The sequence below is a fragment of the Necator americanus genome, chromosome IV, assembly GCF_031761385.1.
Source record: "Necator americanus strain Aroian chromosome IV, whole genome shotgun sequence".
NCBI classification, from domain to species: domain Eukaryota; kingdom Metazoa; phylum Nematoda; class Chromadorea; order Rhabditida; family Ancylostomatidae; genus Necator; species Necator americanus.
Genome location: NC_087374.1, coordinates 515,717 through 533,742, shown reverse-complemented (window position 1 = coordinate 533,742; position 18,026 = coordinate 515,717). Strand labels below are relative to the sequence as shown.

Here is an 18,026-nt window from a genome sequence, read left to right as displayed (position 1 = left end):
AAAACTTTTTCCTCTATTTTCATCTAAATACATGCAGAACTTCCTGGTGTTTTATTATAGATTAAATATACCGACAACTGAAAATGAGTTCGTACAGGTCCCTACAACTTCACAGTTCAAAATCCTAAATTCTTCCAACAGATTTGAAGGATAATTTCTATAGTGGGCATAGTTTTGAACTGCGAACTTGGGGCAACTTCGTAAGTCTCCGATCCCTTCGTATCGATAGAGCAAATTTACTGTTTTCTGGATTCTACATCTTTTCTCATTTGGCTGAGAAAATTCTTGAAGAATATACCGCTATTTTTGATTGTGCGAGTTTTCGACGGTGAGTCGAAGTCCACCCTAAACGTTTTTTTTTAGACGAAAAATATTTATCAGCTCAATGGTCCTGACTCTAAGGTCTCACCTGTACAATCCAAATCTCACGCCGAATCCAGCATCCCACTCAAAGTTATCCATAAGGGACCATACGGTATAGCCAATCACGTTACATCCACGTTGCAACGCTTAATCAAAAACATTTCTTGTATGAAATATCGTGTAGAATTTCCGGATGGTACGGTATTACCTTTCCGTACGGTCTCTATATGGCCCTTTATGTAGCGTATCCTGTTCTGGTCACAAAGAACATCAACCTAAACTGTGTTGCGTTTAAAATGGACCGGAGAAAATGTTTAAAACTCGAACCTTTTCCTCATTATTATCGTCACAACCATTTTCAGTTATAAGAACAGGAATATTTCCATAATTATCTCTTATATACTCTAAAAGTTCAAGTAGTCCTTCAGGAACGTAGCGCAACCAAGAATTTTTCCCACTGATTCTGAAATATCTTTTACATTTTTTTTTTCAAATCCATAGTTTCTGTTTGTTTCTTTTTTGCACTTAATTCCAAAACCTACTGACATTTGGTTTAAAGTTAACAGTAATCAGTCTGGATCAACCACATCTAGCTTCTTTATTTCATCCGAACAAGTTTTTGATGATAATTTTATGTACTAAGACTGGTCATTGAAATATGGGTAGGACAAAGAAATCGGATTGAAGTCAACGCTCAGAAATTTTAATGCCCTTGATTAGTGAGAAAAACGTTTTGACGAGATAAAAACAAACATAAGACAGATAAACAATAGATGAAAATAAACATAAGTGTTTCCAAGGATATTACTTCTAGTGAATCAGATATCTCAAAGTTTTGAAATTCAACCCTATTAGACTAATTAAAACTTGAAATTACAAAGTTTTTAGTTGGAGTTACGCTTTCGGAGATTATAATGTTGTTGTTATTGATTAGAAACACATAAATCAGTAATTACATAAAAGAAACCAGTTCATTTCTTGTGAGTGACTAAAACTAAAGGTCTAGAAATTCATAAACACTCATTTTTTGCCTAGGAAATTATCACAAAGTCAGCGTCGGGTAGGAGTGAACGACTAAAAGACATGATGTTGCACGAGTACACACAGACGCAAACAAAAAAGATCGCATGGGCAGAGATCGAGCTGAAGAACCCGAGGCCAACGGATGAATGAGATATGCGACGAGGAGAAGCTCCTTCATCAAGAGTTGCGCGATCGCAGTGTCATCGACGGTGTGACTACGGAACGTGTCGAAGTCGTGGCCGGCGAATTCTTCGTGTGAGTGCTTGATCTACCTACCGGTATTGGCGGCGCGACCATTTCCTCCTCCCGTGCCACACCGGCGTTCACGAGATTTTTCTTTTTTCGATTTAGCGATCGTCTTGCGACTTCGTTCCTCCTCAAGCTCTTTGAGTCTATCGCGCTCCTCTTTTTCGCGTCTTAGCCGCTCCATTCGAGCCTTTTCCAGATTCCTTCGTGAGATGTACTCATGGTGGATATTTGAGTGGTTTTCATCATATCGTGATCACTCCATCCATCGATCCGAGCTGGAATAATCGACGCCATCGTCCTCCTCGTCGCTATCGACGTGATAATGATAGGCAGCTTCAATGAAGATGAAGAGGAAAACGACTCAGATATCCAACATTTATTTATTTATTTATTTATTTATTTATTTATTTATTTATTTATTTATTCAAAAACCTGCAGGTGTGCCATAAAACAGAGAAAAAAAAAGAACAAGATGGAACAGAGTTCACTAGAATTTCGCCTGAATTTTACACAACAAGGCTGGCCCTTTAAAGCATGAGGAGTGGTGGGTTGGCAGGTCATTCTCTTGCTACAGAGGGTGAGAAATCCTCACGCGAGATCCTTTTCCCAGACCCAGAACGCCACGGTAGATAACCGGATACTAGGCTTTGGGTGACCAACTTAACCTCGAACGGAGGAATCCGTACGGGACGCTGGGCGAACGGGTGGGGGGACCTCAAGCGCAAGGGCTCACCAACTTTGCTATCCTTGAACGGCTTTCCACCACCAGGAGAGAATAAGGACCAACTGCAGGGACGAATTGAAAAGGAGCATATCAAGGCAGAATTCCACCTAGCTAGTGTCATAATGAACAACAAGAAAGGAGGAACCAAAACTATGAGCCAAAAACAGAACATCTCACGAAGGGATCTGGAAAAGGCCTAGCCTTTCTAGAGCTAGAAGCCAGTTCTACCCGACGCTGACCTTGTGATAATTTCCTAGAAAAAAAATGAGTGTTTGTGAATTTCTGGACCTTTGGTTTTAGTCACTAACAAGAAATGAACTCGTTTCTTTTACGTAATTACTGGTTTATGTGTTTCTAATCAATGATGCTATGGTAATTATGCACTAATGTATTCTCTATTGATGTCATCCTTTTGGTCTCCAATGTGTATCGCTGCACAATTCGAGACTATCTTTTTTTTAAAGGAATATGCTGGGTCTAATTAGCACCTGATGGTTTGATGTGTCAAAAGAATTTGTTGTGTAGTACTTTCAGTGTTTTAATGTTGTTGTTATTGTTTTATCGCACAATATTGCTTTAGTAATTACTTTTGCGGTTAAATTAGTCTACTTTTGCGGAATAATTGCTCTTTTTTCATGAAAAATCACTGTTGCAGACTGAAAATCATTAACCACTTACTTCTCCCATCGACCGTCCAAGTAGTCGAAGTGCGCGTCCTTCTCCATTTGAGAAGGACCATCTCCAGCAAGGACTTCATTTGTTAAGTAGTAGTTAATGCCACAAAAGTCAGCCGATCCTTAAAAACAGAAACTTTTAATTTTTTCTGAGCAGGGTCCGTGGTAGTAGATTTTTTGCCGCGTCAGAATGATTACCTTTGAGCATTGTGATTTCCTGTTCTGTGAATCTCGGTAAGATTTCCTGATTCTCTGCTTTTTCTAGTATTTGTATCTCTTTTTTCATATGTTCCGGATAATCTCCTTTTTCTCCGAATATCGGAGCAACCGTCCAGTTGAAGCTCCAATCAAGGGCTCTTTGTGCTGCCGCGATGTCTTCAGGTGACGATGAAAACGTTTTACACCATCGACCACCAACAACGAAACCAAACTTTCCTATAAGACGCAGTTTACTTTCTTCCTTGAATCTCAAAGTTGGATTGGGAGTTCATTCCTACCATTTTGGGTTTTCCTAAACTCTTTTTCATACATTCTGTAGGCTTTTCCATGTGCTAGAAGCATGTTATGCGCGGCAACATACGGCACTTTCCTCTTCGGTATTGAGTATTCCTGAGTTTCAGGCGAATGACGCGGTTGTCCTTCAAACATCGTGACACCACACCACGCGTGCATTGGAATCTCGTTGAACGATATCCAGTACTTTACCTCAAGTTTCATCTTTTAACTCCTGTTTGGAAAGCATGAACTTTTACTTCCTTTTATTTCTTTTCGTGTTTTAAAATTTCGTTGTTCACATTGACGTATGTATAAAATCACAAACTATAGTGTGGGTTTGCTCGCACTGTTGACTCAGGCAAAAATTTCTAGTAGAGCCAGCAACTTCCACGAAGTGCAGTATAGGACAGTGGTTGCGAGAAACCGGGATATATTGACCACAAGTGATCTAACGGTGATCTGATCGGAAGCATCAACTGTGCGTTCCGTCTGCATACTCGGTTCATCCTTCTATTTCCAACTTCTGTATCTCAACACCTCCTTCCATTAACCATTCCACTGAACCGTTCAGAAAACTACTTTCCATTTTCAAACAAAAATTGCCTTTTTTCTCTCCCATTAAAATGCACATTAAGTCTATGATATGCTCAAAATTAATATCAAAACCATTTGCACACTTACTACTTAAAGTCCCTCTTCTAAAAATAGTTACGGCAAGCTATGAAAAACTAAAACGTTCGACTTTCAGCGAACCTCGGCATGATAAACAGGTGTCGTATTGATTTTTATTGAGCTGTACACGAGGTTGGTGAACGTTTCGGCTAATTCGTTTGAGTTGTGAATTGAGTCGATAATTTTAGGCTCTGAAGAAGCCGATTTTTCCAAAACGTTAGTCAATAAAACAATTTCACAAACTTGTATACAGTTCATTAAAAACCAATACGACAATGAAAAACTCCTTACTGAGTTGACTATAATTTCCGAGTGTCTCGGAAGTTTTCAGGAAATCACGAGTAAACGTGCAAGTGTCTCCGGTTTTTTTTGTGGGTCTCATCCTTTTTTTTTACAACAGAAGGCTGATAAGTTTTAACGATGGTTATTACTTCACCAGTTATATGTTTGAATGAAAGGTTTTTTTTATTTATGAATTTTGTCGGAAGATGCTTTCTAGCCAACTCACTATTATTGCAAATACAAGGCTTTGTATGTTTAAAATACGCTAACACCCTTCAAGTGCTATTCATAGACTATTCTTTGTGTTGTTGTTACTGCTCAAAACTTTGTCAAAAAAAAAAAAAACTGGAGAGGAAAATTGTGCTAACCAGATCTCCAAAGCGGCTGAAGCACAAATGACAATAATCGAGATACCATTTAATATATTCTTCATTAAGCCAGCCACCTTTTTCATAAAGTTCAAAAGGATAGTCGGCGTGGAATAATGTTACCTAAAGTGCAAAAATGAAAAAGTAATAATAATCTAAGAAGTTCGACTGTACTTGCAATAGGCTCAATTCCGTTGATCTTCAACTCTTCGAGTAAACTTCGATAAAACGCAATTCCTTTCTCATTAATATTGCCAATATAGCCATTCGGAAGTATTCGAGTCCAGCAGATAGAAAATCTGTAGTGTGTTACCTTAAATAGCACTCTTCAGTAGTTGATTTACGTTTGAGAATATGATATAGGGCAGTAAAGAAGTAACCGTGAATAGACAATAATCAAATTTAAAAAACAGAAATGAAACGAAAAGTAAAAATCTTAGTCCTTTTAAGAGGGCTAGGGACATCCGACTCTATGCTTCCCACTTGCTGTTCTTCCTTCCATGACCGACACTCGGGAAAAATGGGCGATTCACAAGCAGAAGGAAGTTACGACCAGCGTCATAGAATGTTCAGTTGAACAGGTGGTGCTAGAAGTATCCCGTTTTGCGAAAAAAAGGAGTTCGTAGTTCAGTCCTGCGTCATCGATCGAAGATCAGAGACACTAGCCAGGAATAGCAAAATTAGCTGCTACCGGACTCGTGATGCGTCTCAACGACAATCATTGACCCAGGGGTCCGAGCGACTGGATACCATATCGCGCACACCGCAGAAAGACCGCCGACCCGATGGTCAGAACTATCAACGATGTCCTTCGGAGAAAGGTACTAGTCTCGACGGCTTTTCGAGTCCCTTGTGAGAAGAGAAGCAAATGGGCAATCCTCGATTGGGAAAAGTAGAAGAAGTGTTGGTGCCAGCTCGAACAAATCGAAGAACAGTGGGAGCCCGGATAATACAGTTGAAAGTGAAAATAATTGACGGGATAGATAAACAAAGTGGAGTAAATGAAGTAAAAAGGGAATAATTAATATAGCGGTAAACTGCTGAACAAAAACCAACAAAGACGTCTTGAGGAAACACGTGAAAGTAACATAGGAAGTGAGGGCAGGAAAACCGTAGAAAACGTCATCTATGGTTACTACAGGTACCACTGAATACAATACCATCACCAGAAAAGAGCAAATATATCTACTTCTGCTTTTTTGTCCTAATGAAGAAGCGATTTATATGTAAAAGTTCACTTTTATCATCACTTTCTTAACGGGGCAATGTAATCCGTTGTTTTTGTAAGGATGTTTTTTTTTAAATATTTACAGGAGAGTAGGCTGACATCTTATGGGCCACATCATCGACAACGACTCGGATAAACAGAAAAAGAACTAGAAACTATGAACACAACATCAAATCTTACATTTAACTCCTTTAACAGCAGTACATCTTCTTTGTAGAGGTAATACCCATCACAGCTCTGAGATGGAGATGAGTTGTCGGCAATTCTGCCCGGCTGCTTCCGTATCACATCCCATGTGGATATTCCTCTACCTTCAACATGAGTTTGAACATGGAACAGACAACAGATCAGCGACAATGACCAAGAAAACTGATTCCAACGGTATGGATGAGAACGATTTAGAATTCAAACTAGTCTCCTTAAATATACTTCTGTCTATGTTTTCTTTTCTTTTTTGAGTATGAACTTTGAGTTTGAGTATGTAGGTTTCTAGATGAAATCTTAATTATCTTGTATTGGCTTTCTGGCGTTCTCAGAAGCGTAGCTTTCCACCGAATGTGCAGCCGCTGGTAGCACGCACTTGTGTCTGCCCAGCTTAAGTTGATTTAAAAAGGCGATCAAAATTCTCCAAACCCTGATTGTTTATTCGGCCATATTACAGAGCTGCTAAATCTTTAAAACGGTTTTAATCACAAGTTAAAGCGGGTGTAGTGTGGAAAGTTCTGCTGGGACTACACGGTCGGTCGATAGTTTGAATCTGCCCTAGAGGCAACCAAGCCTTTAGTTCCTCCGGGCTCGATAAATTGGTACCAGACGTTTCTGGAGGCAGAGTTGATGAGTTGATGCGTCGGATAGCCAGAGCAAGTCATTGTATGTTTAGGTTAGTCGCACCCGCCTTTCCCAGTCCTCAGACCATTCCGAACTGAAGTCTCATCTCAATCTCAAGGGGATTTATCGGTGCCAGACCATTTTTCTTTTCATCTTCAAAAACAAATCAACAAGGATCGCTTCGAGGGCGAACAACCTCTGATTAACGTTAAGAAGTGAAGAACTAATACTATTGCAAGTCATAGCAAAATCTACTTATGGTCCAGAAGCCCAAAGTTGATTCATTCTGGACTTCGCAACACAAATACGTATATTATCACAATTTCCATTCAGGATTTGCTTATAAAAAACCTCACCGTCACTTTGGTTAGCTCCTTCTATTTGGTAGGCAGCGGTTGCAGTAGCCCATATGAAGGTTGAGGGGAATGAAAGGAATTCATCACTCATTGAGGATTGGTTGTAATAATCAAAGCGATTACTGCACCAAAATCAATCACGGAGAAAACGAAGACAAAGACGAACTGTTTACACTGTTGATACCATCAGCAAGGACAACTGCGCTTATCAACTAATCGATGTGCAAATAAAAACATCTGCGGCGCGTAAATTTTCTTTCGATAACATCTCAAGCTCTCCTTTGGACAGAAACATAAACAACGATGATGTTTGAACATAGCTCCACATACTTCTTTCTCCATGTACGACTTTAAAAAAACCTCGGCATGGTGATGTTTCAGTACTCGCTTTCTTTAATTGAGCCAGATACGAGTGTTATAATCCTTTATTTCTTGATAATATCGCCTTTTTAGGAGTCTGAAAAGATAAAATCGAACGTGATGTTTCCGAACAAACCCTCTATCCTCTCAACGAAGAAAGTCCTAAGTTTACTGTTGGGTCTCATAGCTACAAGTAGAAGAGAATATCGTACCCAAGGATCGGATGACGGATGATTGGATACGGCCACTGCCTGATACCTGTCGTAATTTGACTGGCGCAATCAAATATCAGCCTTAAAGGCATCACCCCCACAATTCTGAGGTGGTACGAATTTCAGGTGGAGTATTTGTATAAGGGATAGTAGATTATGGAGAGGGGTGTCATTCCATCCATTTCTTCCTAATTGCCGTAAAAAACGGGCCCGAAGATGCGGTTGCGCACGGAGCTAGCCTGCTCCAATCGAACTCCTTGTCGAAAATAGTGCGCCGGAACGCTCGAAGCAGTATGTATCTTCCGGGCGGTTTTCTACGGCAATTAGGAAGAAATGGACGAAATCACCCTTCTCTCCATAATCCACTATCCTGTATACGAATATTCCACTTCAAATCCGTACCACCTCAGATTCGTGGGGTGATTCCTTTGAAACACAAACATCAATTCCTTCAGACCGCTAATCTGTAAGTCGTCGGTTGGCTCTCTCATTTATTCTCTTGTGAACGAGGAAGGAAGATTGCAATGATTGCGATGAATGCAAGTATGTAAGAAAGTGTCATAAGGTCCCTCGACGATCCTCTGACTTCTTTGTTTGCATCAAATTATTATGACACTGATTACCGTATCCATTAATTGCACATTTGTCGCCATTTTTAGCTCCACTGAACACTGGCCACAAATCTTTAAACGGAAGAGATTTCACTCAAAATATTTTATCTCTCAGCAATGCATTTTATTTAGTAATGATTTCCAAAGGATTAAATTTGATATAAGAGGTGTTACACTTCTAAACAAAAGGTTTTACTTTCCGTTTCACATCCAACAAAGACAACTGTTTCTGCTTCAATTTCTAAAATGAACGAAATGTACTTATGGTCAATGTAGATCGGTTGAGACGATTTCTTCAGAAAGCATAGTGCGACATGACGTATTTGGCTAAAAATAAGATTCAATAAAATTTCTAATGCTTCATATTATTTTCACACTTTTCTCTCTCTAAATATTTCCTTTCACATCATCAACAGTCAAAATTTACGGAATTTAGCAAGGGGCTAACGTGCGTTCTCTCCGGTTCCAACAAAGTCGATTGATTGGGGACTTGCCGCCACTAGTGGTGGTTCTTCTTTACTAAAACAATAGAGTTGATCTTTCATATTTTTACTGGGGTAAAAGATTTTTTTATAACAGGAAATACGGTCCCCACATGTTTTTTAGAGTACCAAAAAAACTTTAAAAAATACGTACTTTTTTGGTAGGTCTTTGGCATTCTCTCCGGGAATCTGAAATGTGAGGGCAATTTCAAAAATTACACGTGAATCTCGTTATGAAGTATTTTAAGGACGAAACGGCAACTATTCGCAATTTCTTAAGGGGCAGGTTCCCAGCAGTAGGAGCTCCGTTGGAGACTGACAGAAAGATTACGGTCGTTCAAATCGTTGTGTTTTTGTAGTTTTATCTGCTCCGGTCTCAGAATATAACTATTTACATTGTTTATGTAGTCATATCCCCTCCTTGTTAGATCACAAGGCAAGGAGGCGACCATCACGTTGGCCCGTTCTTACTTTTGTATGCGTCGAAAATAGCCAGAAATTTTTCATGCTCGTCGCCTAATTTTGATGAGGTGAGCCATTCTACCTCACGTGTACAGAATGATGCGACAGATTTTAGTATTATTCGTTGTTAGAGGAAAAGGAAAAAAGTTTTAAGAATCTTATAGGTTTTTCCTTTAAAGGAGACGTATCGCAGAACCACAAAAATACAATGGTAGGATCTCCTCACGACTAGAAAAAAAACTATGGTGTACTTAATAATTACAGGCGTAGTGAAGCTCATTTTTGATTAACTATTCTCAAAAAGGTGCGTGAAGCACAAGTGTATTCAACAATGTTGTGATATGCTACCTTTAACTGTGATACATCAAAAATAAATCAAATGATACCATGCATAATCTTTGCTGCCTCTCTATATTACAAAACTACCATAATTTAGTCATAAGTGTTACTATTGTAACTATAAAAATAAAAGAAATTCTCTTCAAATAGGAATCACCTCGAATTTTTGCAAATCCTTTCGGTTTTCAGAGGAACTTGCTGACGAATAAGCAGCACTGTTAGGCGAGGGTCTGAAGAGAATTTAGAAAGAGCAGCTACATATTAACTTCATTTATTCATTTCTATCCAGTAGCTTCTATCAGAGGGGTATTCTAGGATGTCTTTTGTTAAAGACATCACTGCAGTAGCCCGAGAGTTCCACCAAATCACTGCTCGTGTATCTGGCCACTTGACTATTCCGTTTACTTGGAGGAAGCAGTTAATTATAGAAATTGAATGAAAAGAAACAGTTAATCATAGAAAGTTTGAGATTAAAAATTTGTAAAGTTGAATTTTACCTCCTCATCATATCATCAGGTGAAATCAACAGAGTAAGGAAAGAACTGATTCCGCCCGTCTCTCCCTAATCGTCGTTTTAGAAAACACTTTTTTTTACGGGTTAGACGCACCACCCTTCTGCACGCGCAGCACTCACGTGCGAGCTGTCGAAGATCAGTGACGCCTCTTACCAGAATATTCAAGTGAGACAGATATATGGACAATAAATATAGGCTGCTGAGGAGATAGGAACGCGTACCCAGTGCGCGAAAAGGAATTGCGAAAAAAAATAATTTGCTCCTCAAAGGTTTTACTCCTTTTAAAACCTTGAAAAAGTTACTCTCCATCGCTTTTTTTAACCAAGTGTTATATGTCTTCAAAGAGCAATTACCTCAGAGTGTGGTCCCCTAAATTGAAACCGCTAGTAATTTAGAAAAATACATTCATGTCATGAAAGAGAGCAAAATGAACCAAGTGATAGAGAAAAAAAAAAACGAAAAAAAAAAACGCTAATCCGTGAAACAAAGAATTACCGTATCTACTGTAAATCGCGAGTATGAGCATAATCAAATCAGCGCTCAATTTCCTCCTCTGTTTTTGGCACGAGTTCCTCACTCATTCTCTAAGAGGCACCTAGTAAGGTGCTACACATCCCTTGGTGGCACTTTGTTTCGTTTTTAGGTTCTTCGGAAATAAATTGGGTCGACAAGGCTCTTTTTTAGAACAATTAAGTGGAATTGAGGGTGATCTCTCATACTCGTGATTTACATCACTTATCTTACCCTATCTTTTTACAAAGAGATCTCAATATCAGTGATTCCTGTCTTTAAAAATTGGAATCAATTCATTCAATATTTTCACTTAAAATGAACGTAAAATGTGTGCTATGCTCACGTTTTGGTAAAAACGTCGTCTGGGTAGTTTTGCAGCTCTTCTATTTCGCTTCGTGTGTACTGGAAACGGCGGTCCTGATTTGACGGGCTACTGAAATGGATCTGCTGTTACTGTTGGTAGCATACACAGGTCTACTTGCTCAGAATGAGGTTGACGTTTGAACTTTTCAGGTTATGTCCCTAGCAGCTTTACTTCTGGAGGAGAGATGGGAATGAAGAAAATTAAAAATAGTATATTCGTAACGTATAACAAGGCACATGACGTTGGTAACCTTGCATCATTTCATTCCTGGACATAGAGAACAAATCATACACACTTTTAAAAGAAAGCTAATGTCCTCTTTCATTTGCCCACTCCTTGCAAAACTAACTGTATTATATCGCAGAATTTGGCAACCTGGCCTACCAGAAATCTTTGCCGGCGGATGGTGGTAAGGTCGCCAGTTCTCGAGCCATACTTTCCGAAAGTAAGACAGCATCGTTTTCAAGCCTAAATAGCTTCTCTTACTTAGCTGTGTTAGTTTCTATCCCAAATAAAGCCCTAATTATTTTTAAACAACTCTTTCTTGAGCGGAGCCTTTATTAGCGTTTGAACAAATGTGCTCTACAGCTATTTCATTTATTGTCGATCAAAATTCAACAATTCAACAGTAAAAAGAATAAGTTTTATGTAGGCGTCTCACAGAGAATTGCAACAGTGAAGGGGTAACCTTAGGGTAGTGATGCGACACGACCCTCTTGTATATGATCCCCCACCCCCCCCCCCCCCTCTTTTTTTTTTTCTTCTTCTTCTTCTTCTCTTCCTCCTCCTTCAACGCTCCTGCGACAGTTCTCGGTTGCTCCCAATTCTATACACCTTGCAACCCTCTCTCTTTATGACCCCCCCCCCCCGTTCTCCAAAGAGTGACAGGGCAACCTTAGGGTAGTGATGCGACACGATCTTGAATACGAACTCTTACTTCGTTACTCTAAGTTATTGAATTTAATTCACGTTCACAAACTTTTCGACGAGCGAGCAAAAATCGTGGTTTTAGCATGTTTTCTCATTCTAGAAAAATGGGACGTCCTCTTAAAAAATCACATATCCTCCCTGAACAGAGCCAGCAGCAAAAAAAGCTAACCCATCGCTGGCATCGCTCTGCGAATCGTCGTTCTCTTGGCAATCAACCGAAGTCCGCTGTGGAGTAGACCTATGTGAGTACGATGGCAGATCATTCAACTAAAGAAAATAGTAATCTAGACAATAATAAGTGCAAAATAATAATGTACTCCAATATCAGTGAGATTTTCCATTACAAAAACATACGCTGAATTTTGAAAATTCTTGATTTCGTTCCTGTGGAAGAAGTGGTTTAAAGCTGCTCTCTTTTTGCGATGGTTGTGTTTTACTTTGTGCTGATAGCGCGCTTTCACTCTCTGTCCTGCAATTATCACAATATCGTGATCCATACCTATATATCTAGTTTAGTCGATATTTTATCGTAAAAAGATTTAAAAAAGGAAAAAAAGAAAAAGATTCAAAAGAGCAGTGTCAGATCCTTGCTCTAGTACATATAGGATGTTATGTCTATTGTTTCTATACTATAGGTAGTCGTTTCATCGCGCTGCCTTGTCGAATTCGTAAGTTTGATTTCGAATTGTACTTAGCAGTCACGAGAGCACCAGCCACGTGATACCAAGCAACAAAACCTCTAGAAGGAGCTCGTTCACAGCCATGGAGAGCCTTTTGGGTCAGTAAGTCTGCTGCTGTACTTAATTGCGAAGAGCCAACTTCTGGTTGAGAATGACTGGGCATCCCGTGCAACCTCAGAGAAAGGCTCTAGGCACTGGTGCAGTGTGATCAAGACGGTAACGTCCAGAAGTGGTTTTCCCGCAAGTGAGGACAGTTGTAGCCGAGATTCATGGCAGGCGACTAGCGGGAGGACCCGAGCCTAAGCAGCTCTGGGGTGTGAGTGATTGCTAGAGCGATTGCTGTAAGAGGAGCGGTCACAACGCAGAACGTCGGGACCGTCCGGAAGCAGTAGCGCTGCACCAGACGATACCTTTGGTGGAAAGCCAAGTAGGCGAGATTGCGCGTGGTTGCTCATTCATACTTTTGACTTCCTAATTGTGTTTAGAGGAAAGCTAACAAACAACCGTATGAATGTGTGTTTCATTTTTTGAAAACAGCAGGCAGAATTGGAAAAACGTAGAGGGGAGACATAGAGAGGCGCGGGGTGTTGGGTATTGTGTTTGCGCATTCCAAGATTTTATCCACTTTTTGGAGCGTTCCAAGAACAGCGCTTTATTACAGTGTCCTCACTAACCTCTCCACAGTCACCCCTGCATGGCGTATATAACTACTTCTGTCCATATTGATAGCTACGATTCCTGACTTCTCCACTGATACTGTTGCAAACCTTCGTGTTGTTGGATTCAACAGGACCTTAATAAATTGTTAAAATCTTAATGCATATTTTGATCGGCGATGAAAACCCACAGCCCTTAACGTTCTCTGGAAAGCGGTTAATTCTCGAATATACATGTCTTCTATGGATATGCTTGATGTGATGTAATCGAGGTGACGTATGTTTTGTGACAAGCGTAACCTTAACGACAATAGCAAGCACTAAGGACAATGGGCTTGCAAACTAAATGAAGAAAAATCCGAGAAACCGTCTAAAACACTCTTGGCAAACTCTCATTTAACGTCCTAATCTCTTCAAATTCATATGAAATCCTTCAATCTATTAATTTATACATACATCGTATTTATGCTGCACTGAATTATTACTCAAGTTATAACTTTATTTATGTTATATTAAACACCAGTTTGATGGCTCGACTAAAGCAAGACTTCAGACTACTTCTGGTGCTCGCGTTGCTCGCTTTCAATTATCTACACAACTTTAAAGGAGGACTTCTTGTTAATTGCTGTCACAGATTTTGCTTTTTCGAAAAAAAATTTTTTTTTTGCTTCCTCACTCCAGTATGTACTTATTCCAAAAAATAATTGTATCAGTGTCAGGAAGGCTGCCCGCGCTAATAGGACAAAAATGGATAAGAAATAAAAAAAGAGTATTTTCAGACATTTATGTGGATTGTTGTAGCACTGGTAAATGTTTCAAAAAACAGAAATGCTTACCATGAAAGTGCAATGTTTAAGAGTGCAATCTTCGTTGGGGTTTTTACTGGTGTAGAGACTAACCTTCTTATAGCCCATGGTTGAAGATGCTATAGTTCTAAATGGATTTTACCCTCCCTGACAGTTAAAAAATCCTACCAACCTTTATTTCGTCAAGTGACAAAGTTGCATGATTCTCATGAAAGATGCGTAAAATGGATGCGATCGTTTCAGGCGATACCTAAAATTTCAATACATTCACATTTTAGGTTAATCTTTTACATGCCTTTACTCCTTTACCGAGCTACCGATTCCCCAGGATAGGACTTTTAGGCCAAATTTATACTCTGACTGCGGCCGAAGGCTTTTTTCTAGCCAAAAACTTGCAACCAACCCCGGTTTTAGGATGTGTGGCGATGTTGATAGCTTCAATCCGCATTTTGGGCTCAGCGCTTATGCTCTTCAAGCTATTTTCGAGTAGGTGATGAAGAAAAACAACACCAAGGTAGTTCGTCAACGACATCTGCTCCTCCATCTCATTCGTGAATATTTCGGCCTGATTGTAAATAAGAATAAGTACTCTTTAGAGGATACGATCCATGCACTGTGGAGTTATGAAGACGCACAAACCAGAAATGCTCAAACTGATCGTTTATTTCTCGGATAATTAGTGCAGCCACAAGGAACTGTTTTCTATAGAGGCCTATGAAGACCTGATACCAAAGTAATAAAACTGTTATTGTACCGTATCTATCCGTTTGGTCAAAGACATGCTCATTAGTTGTTTTTGGTTCCATCTTAAAGGCATCACTCCACGAATCTGAGGTGGTACGGATTTCAGGTGGAGTATCCGTATACGGGATCGTAGATTAAGGAGAGGTGGGTACGGCCCAGAAGATATGGCTTCGAGCGTTCCGGCGCGCTATTTTCCACAACGAGTTCGATTGGAGCGCGTCAGCTTTGTGCACACGCCGCATCTTCCAGACCGTGTTTTTACGGCAATTAGGAAGAAATAGACGGATCCACACACCTCTCCATAATCTATACGCATACTCCACCTGAAATCCGTACCACCTCAGATTCGTGGGGTGATGCGTTTAACGCAGCCAAGTGAAGGAGGACTAACTTTTGTTAAACCATTTTACTTACCGGGAATAAATCTCATAATGCTTCTTACCTGGCCGCTATACATCCATTCTACCACCTTTGAGACTGATTCTCTACGATAACCACGCACGTCAATACGCAAAGGTGTATCGTGTACTTCGAGAAGCTAAAGAGAATTTGAAATTAGATGCGATTAAACTGGACTGCGAGTAGATCTGCAAGGAATCTGATGATGATGGGTTGGGAGCATAATCTTCAAATAACTCCTAACATTTGCAGCATTTGAGAGGACGCTGATTTACATTGTGTTTTCAAGACGTATTTGAACTATCCTTCACAGAGTGACGTCAAAATTTTCAGAAGAACAACTGCAGTAAAAACGGGTTGAGGAAGCACGTTCCGCATATTTCGTAGCAGTTGATTCAGAACAAAATGAAACTGAATTTTAATGCATTTTATGTGGACATCAAAAAAGAAATCAGCAACATAATTCTTTTCCAACTTCGTAACTGGAAAAGCCAGCACCAAGAAAGAAAAGTAAGTGGGGTAGACGTTTGGAAGTCATGTATTGAGGAGCCGAGCAAAACAAGCTGAAAAAGAACATCTGGCTATCGAAGAAGGAAAAGTAAGTAGTCAGCCACGGGAATGTCTGAAGTGCAAATGGGAATTTTAAAATTCAGTTCGAATACGTTTCCGGCCGAAACGCCTTGCTGGATTTTTCAGATCAAGAACTCTTTCCGACAATGACCACCAATCGATTATCAGGCAGCAAATTTTGTTATGTTCGTCCAAGAAAAAGTTGCGCAAACCTGCACCTGCTCATTCTTCCACGAACCTAACTCTTTAAATTTTGTTCTTTTTTTTTTTGGTTTTTTTGACATTGATAGACGTAAGCGAGGTGAGAAATACCGAAAATGAGAATTTTTTGCGACGTCTGTGGAGAATTGTAATAGAATCAGTAAGAAGAGATTTTGACATTCTACTCATAAAAAACATTGCTACTTCGCTTTCTTTTTGTTCACTTTATAAGCATTGTGAACTGTTTCTGCTGACCTTTGCAATTTTTGCACAATGTGCCGCAGCAATAGCAGAATGGACGATTTCGCTGCCACCATCCGTTACAAGTTCGATGTCACACTGTCTAAACGTAGATAATGTTGTAATGTCATCAAAAATTTACAATAAACAGTCACCTGAAGTCTCCATCCTCTCGTAACTGTTTCAAATAGTGAGCTGTTCTTTTGAAATGCGAAGGACAATTCTCCGGTTTGTAGGTAATCTTTTGCCTTCAAAATTGTTTCACTCGATCAATCTCCATCCTTGACTATTAGGACCTCCATAGAACTGGTTTTGAAACGAACCTATTGTAGTTTCTGGAACGGCGTGTGTTCCTTTGCATCAGAAATGCAAGGTGGATTGACAAATGTTAAAAATGAAAATGAGATATACTTAGTTACCATTTTTTATGATAGGGAACGGTACTGATACAGGCAAGTATTTTCTCGTAAGAAAAACAGCTGTGCAAGGTTGGATGCAGTTGCTCATGAGCAGCTGTGATCAATAAGCCTTCTTTTCAATCATCTACAAGTACAGCAGAATCGCTAATTTTTCGAAAAGGACGCGGATCCGCATGTTTTTTGCCTTCTGTTGAAGAATTGGCGATTCTCGTGTAGAACACAAATCAAACAAAAGATATGGGGAAATCAAAATTAAAAAAAAATAAATATGAAAGCGTGTCGCTGATCTATAGACTTTGCAGTTAGGCTATCGTTTGCAACAACCAGAAAAAATTCGCATTCCAGTTAAGGTTTTTTAACCCTGCCGGTCAATCCACGTTTTCAGAATTATTAAAATTTTTGGTACGCCAAAAAGTCTGTCCATGCCAAAAAGTTATTTTAAAAAGATATTTCGCTTGGTGAAGCTATTTCTTACGATGTAAGTCCAATCATGCTATATAATAACGCGCTTAGTCCGTGTGTGTATGTTTGTCTGTGTTTCACGAAAATACTCCATAATGATGCAAGACTCTGCACTGATGAGGTGCCGAACCATCGCCACGCACCTAATAAGCGAGCACTCTACCTTTTCACCATTGTCGAAAGCTACGCATCGATGTTTGTTTTCCTTGATAAGGCAAGTTAGTTTCTTTCATATGGTATTGAGGGTAAATAAACTTTTATCTGGATGCATACTTCCAAGTTTGCAAACCACCAATCTATATATGTCATGTGTGTCTCAGTCAAAAAATTCCAAAAAGAGAGGGGATACTATGGGGTCGGTTAGGGGCGGTGGACCCTCAAGGCGGTAAAATTGGGTGAGACGAGTACTATGGCGTCGAATTCGTGCCCCGGAACCAGACAGCTGTAAAATGGGGTGGGACGAGTCCAGCGGGGTTGAAATGGTGCGCGGGAGCCTCAGCGCAGTAGAATGGGTTTCTGTGGTTCCTTCGCATATCTATTTCCCAGCATGTCTCTTGGTGCTGCTAACATCCTTTCTTCAAAAAAGAGGAAACACACGTGCGAGCGGCTGATCAAATGCAACGTACGTAGTAGCCAGCAGTTTACGCGATCTGACGTAGAACGTTATTTTTGTCACTACTGTAGTAATATTCACGTTATTCCATGTTAGCACATCATTTTTTGCTGATAGTTGGGAACGGAGGAAACTCATACTTCGAATAATGTTTTCAAATTCTGGAGATTTTAGAGAAACATAGTG

At 39.8% G+C, this 18,026-nt stretch overlaps 2 protein-coding genes across 2 annotated transcripts; both read right to left on the bottom strand.

The window, feature by feature from the left end:
• Nucleotides 1-236: 236 nt before the first annotated feature.
• Nucleotides 237-7,353, bottom strand: RB195_000065 (uncharacterized protein; the record flags this gene model as incomplete). Its single annotated transcript, XM_064196202.1, has 11 exons — nt 237-345; nt 410-509; nt 572-638; nt 691-826; nt 3,038-3,155; nt 3,232-3,468; nt 3,531-3,738; nt 4,851-4,973; nt 5,029-5,163; nt 6,259-6,389; nt 7,263-7,353. The coding sequence occupies 11 exons, from the start codon at nt 7,351-7,353 to the stop codon at nt 237-239; spliced, it is 1,455 nt and encodes a 484-aa protein (XP_064052083.1).
• A 1,387-nt stretch (nt 7,354-8,740) lies between these two features.
• On the bottom strand, nt 8,741-16,707 carry RB195_000064 (uncharacterized protein; the record flags this gene model as incomplete). Its single annotated transcript, XM_064196201.1, has 17 exons — nt 8,741-8,772; nt 8,894-8,964; nt 9,082-9,116; nt 9,886-9,958; nt 11,100-11,189; nt 11,505-11,588; nt 12,220-12,317; nt 12,405-12,519; nt 13,405-13,523; nt 13,578-13,686; nt 14,223-14,311; nt 14,365-14,442; nt 14,596-14,757; nt 15,379-15,474; nt 16,362-16,449; nt 16,502-16,594; nt 16,670-16,707. 17 exons carry the CDS (start codon nt 16,705-16,707, stop codon nt 8,741-8,743), a joined length of 1,470 nt encoding a protein of 489 aa, XP_064052082.1.
• Nucleotides 16,708-18,026: the final 1,319 nt, after the last annotated feature.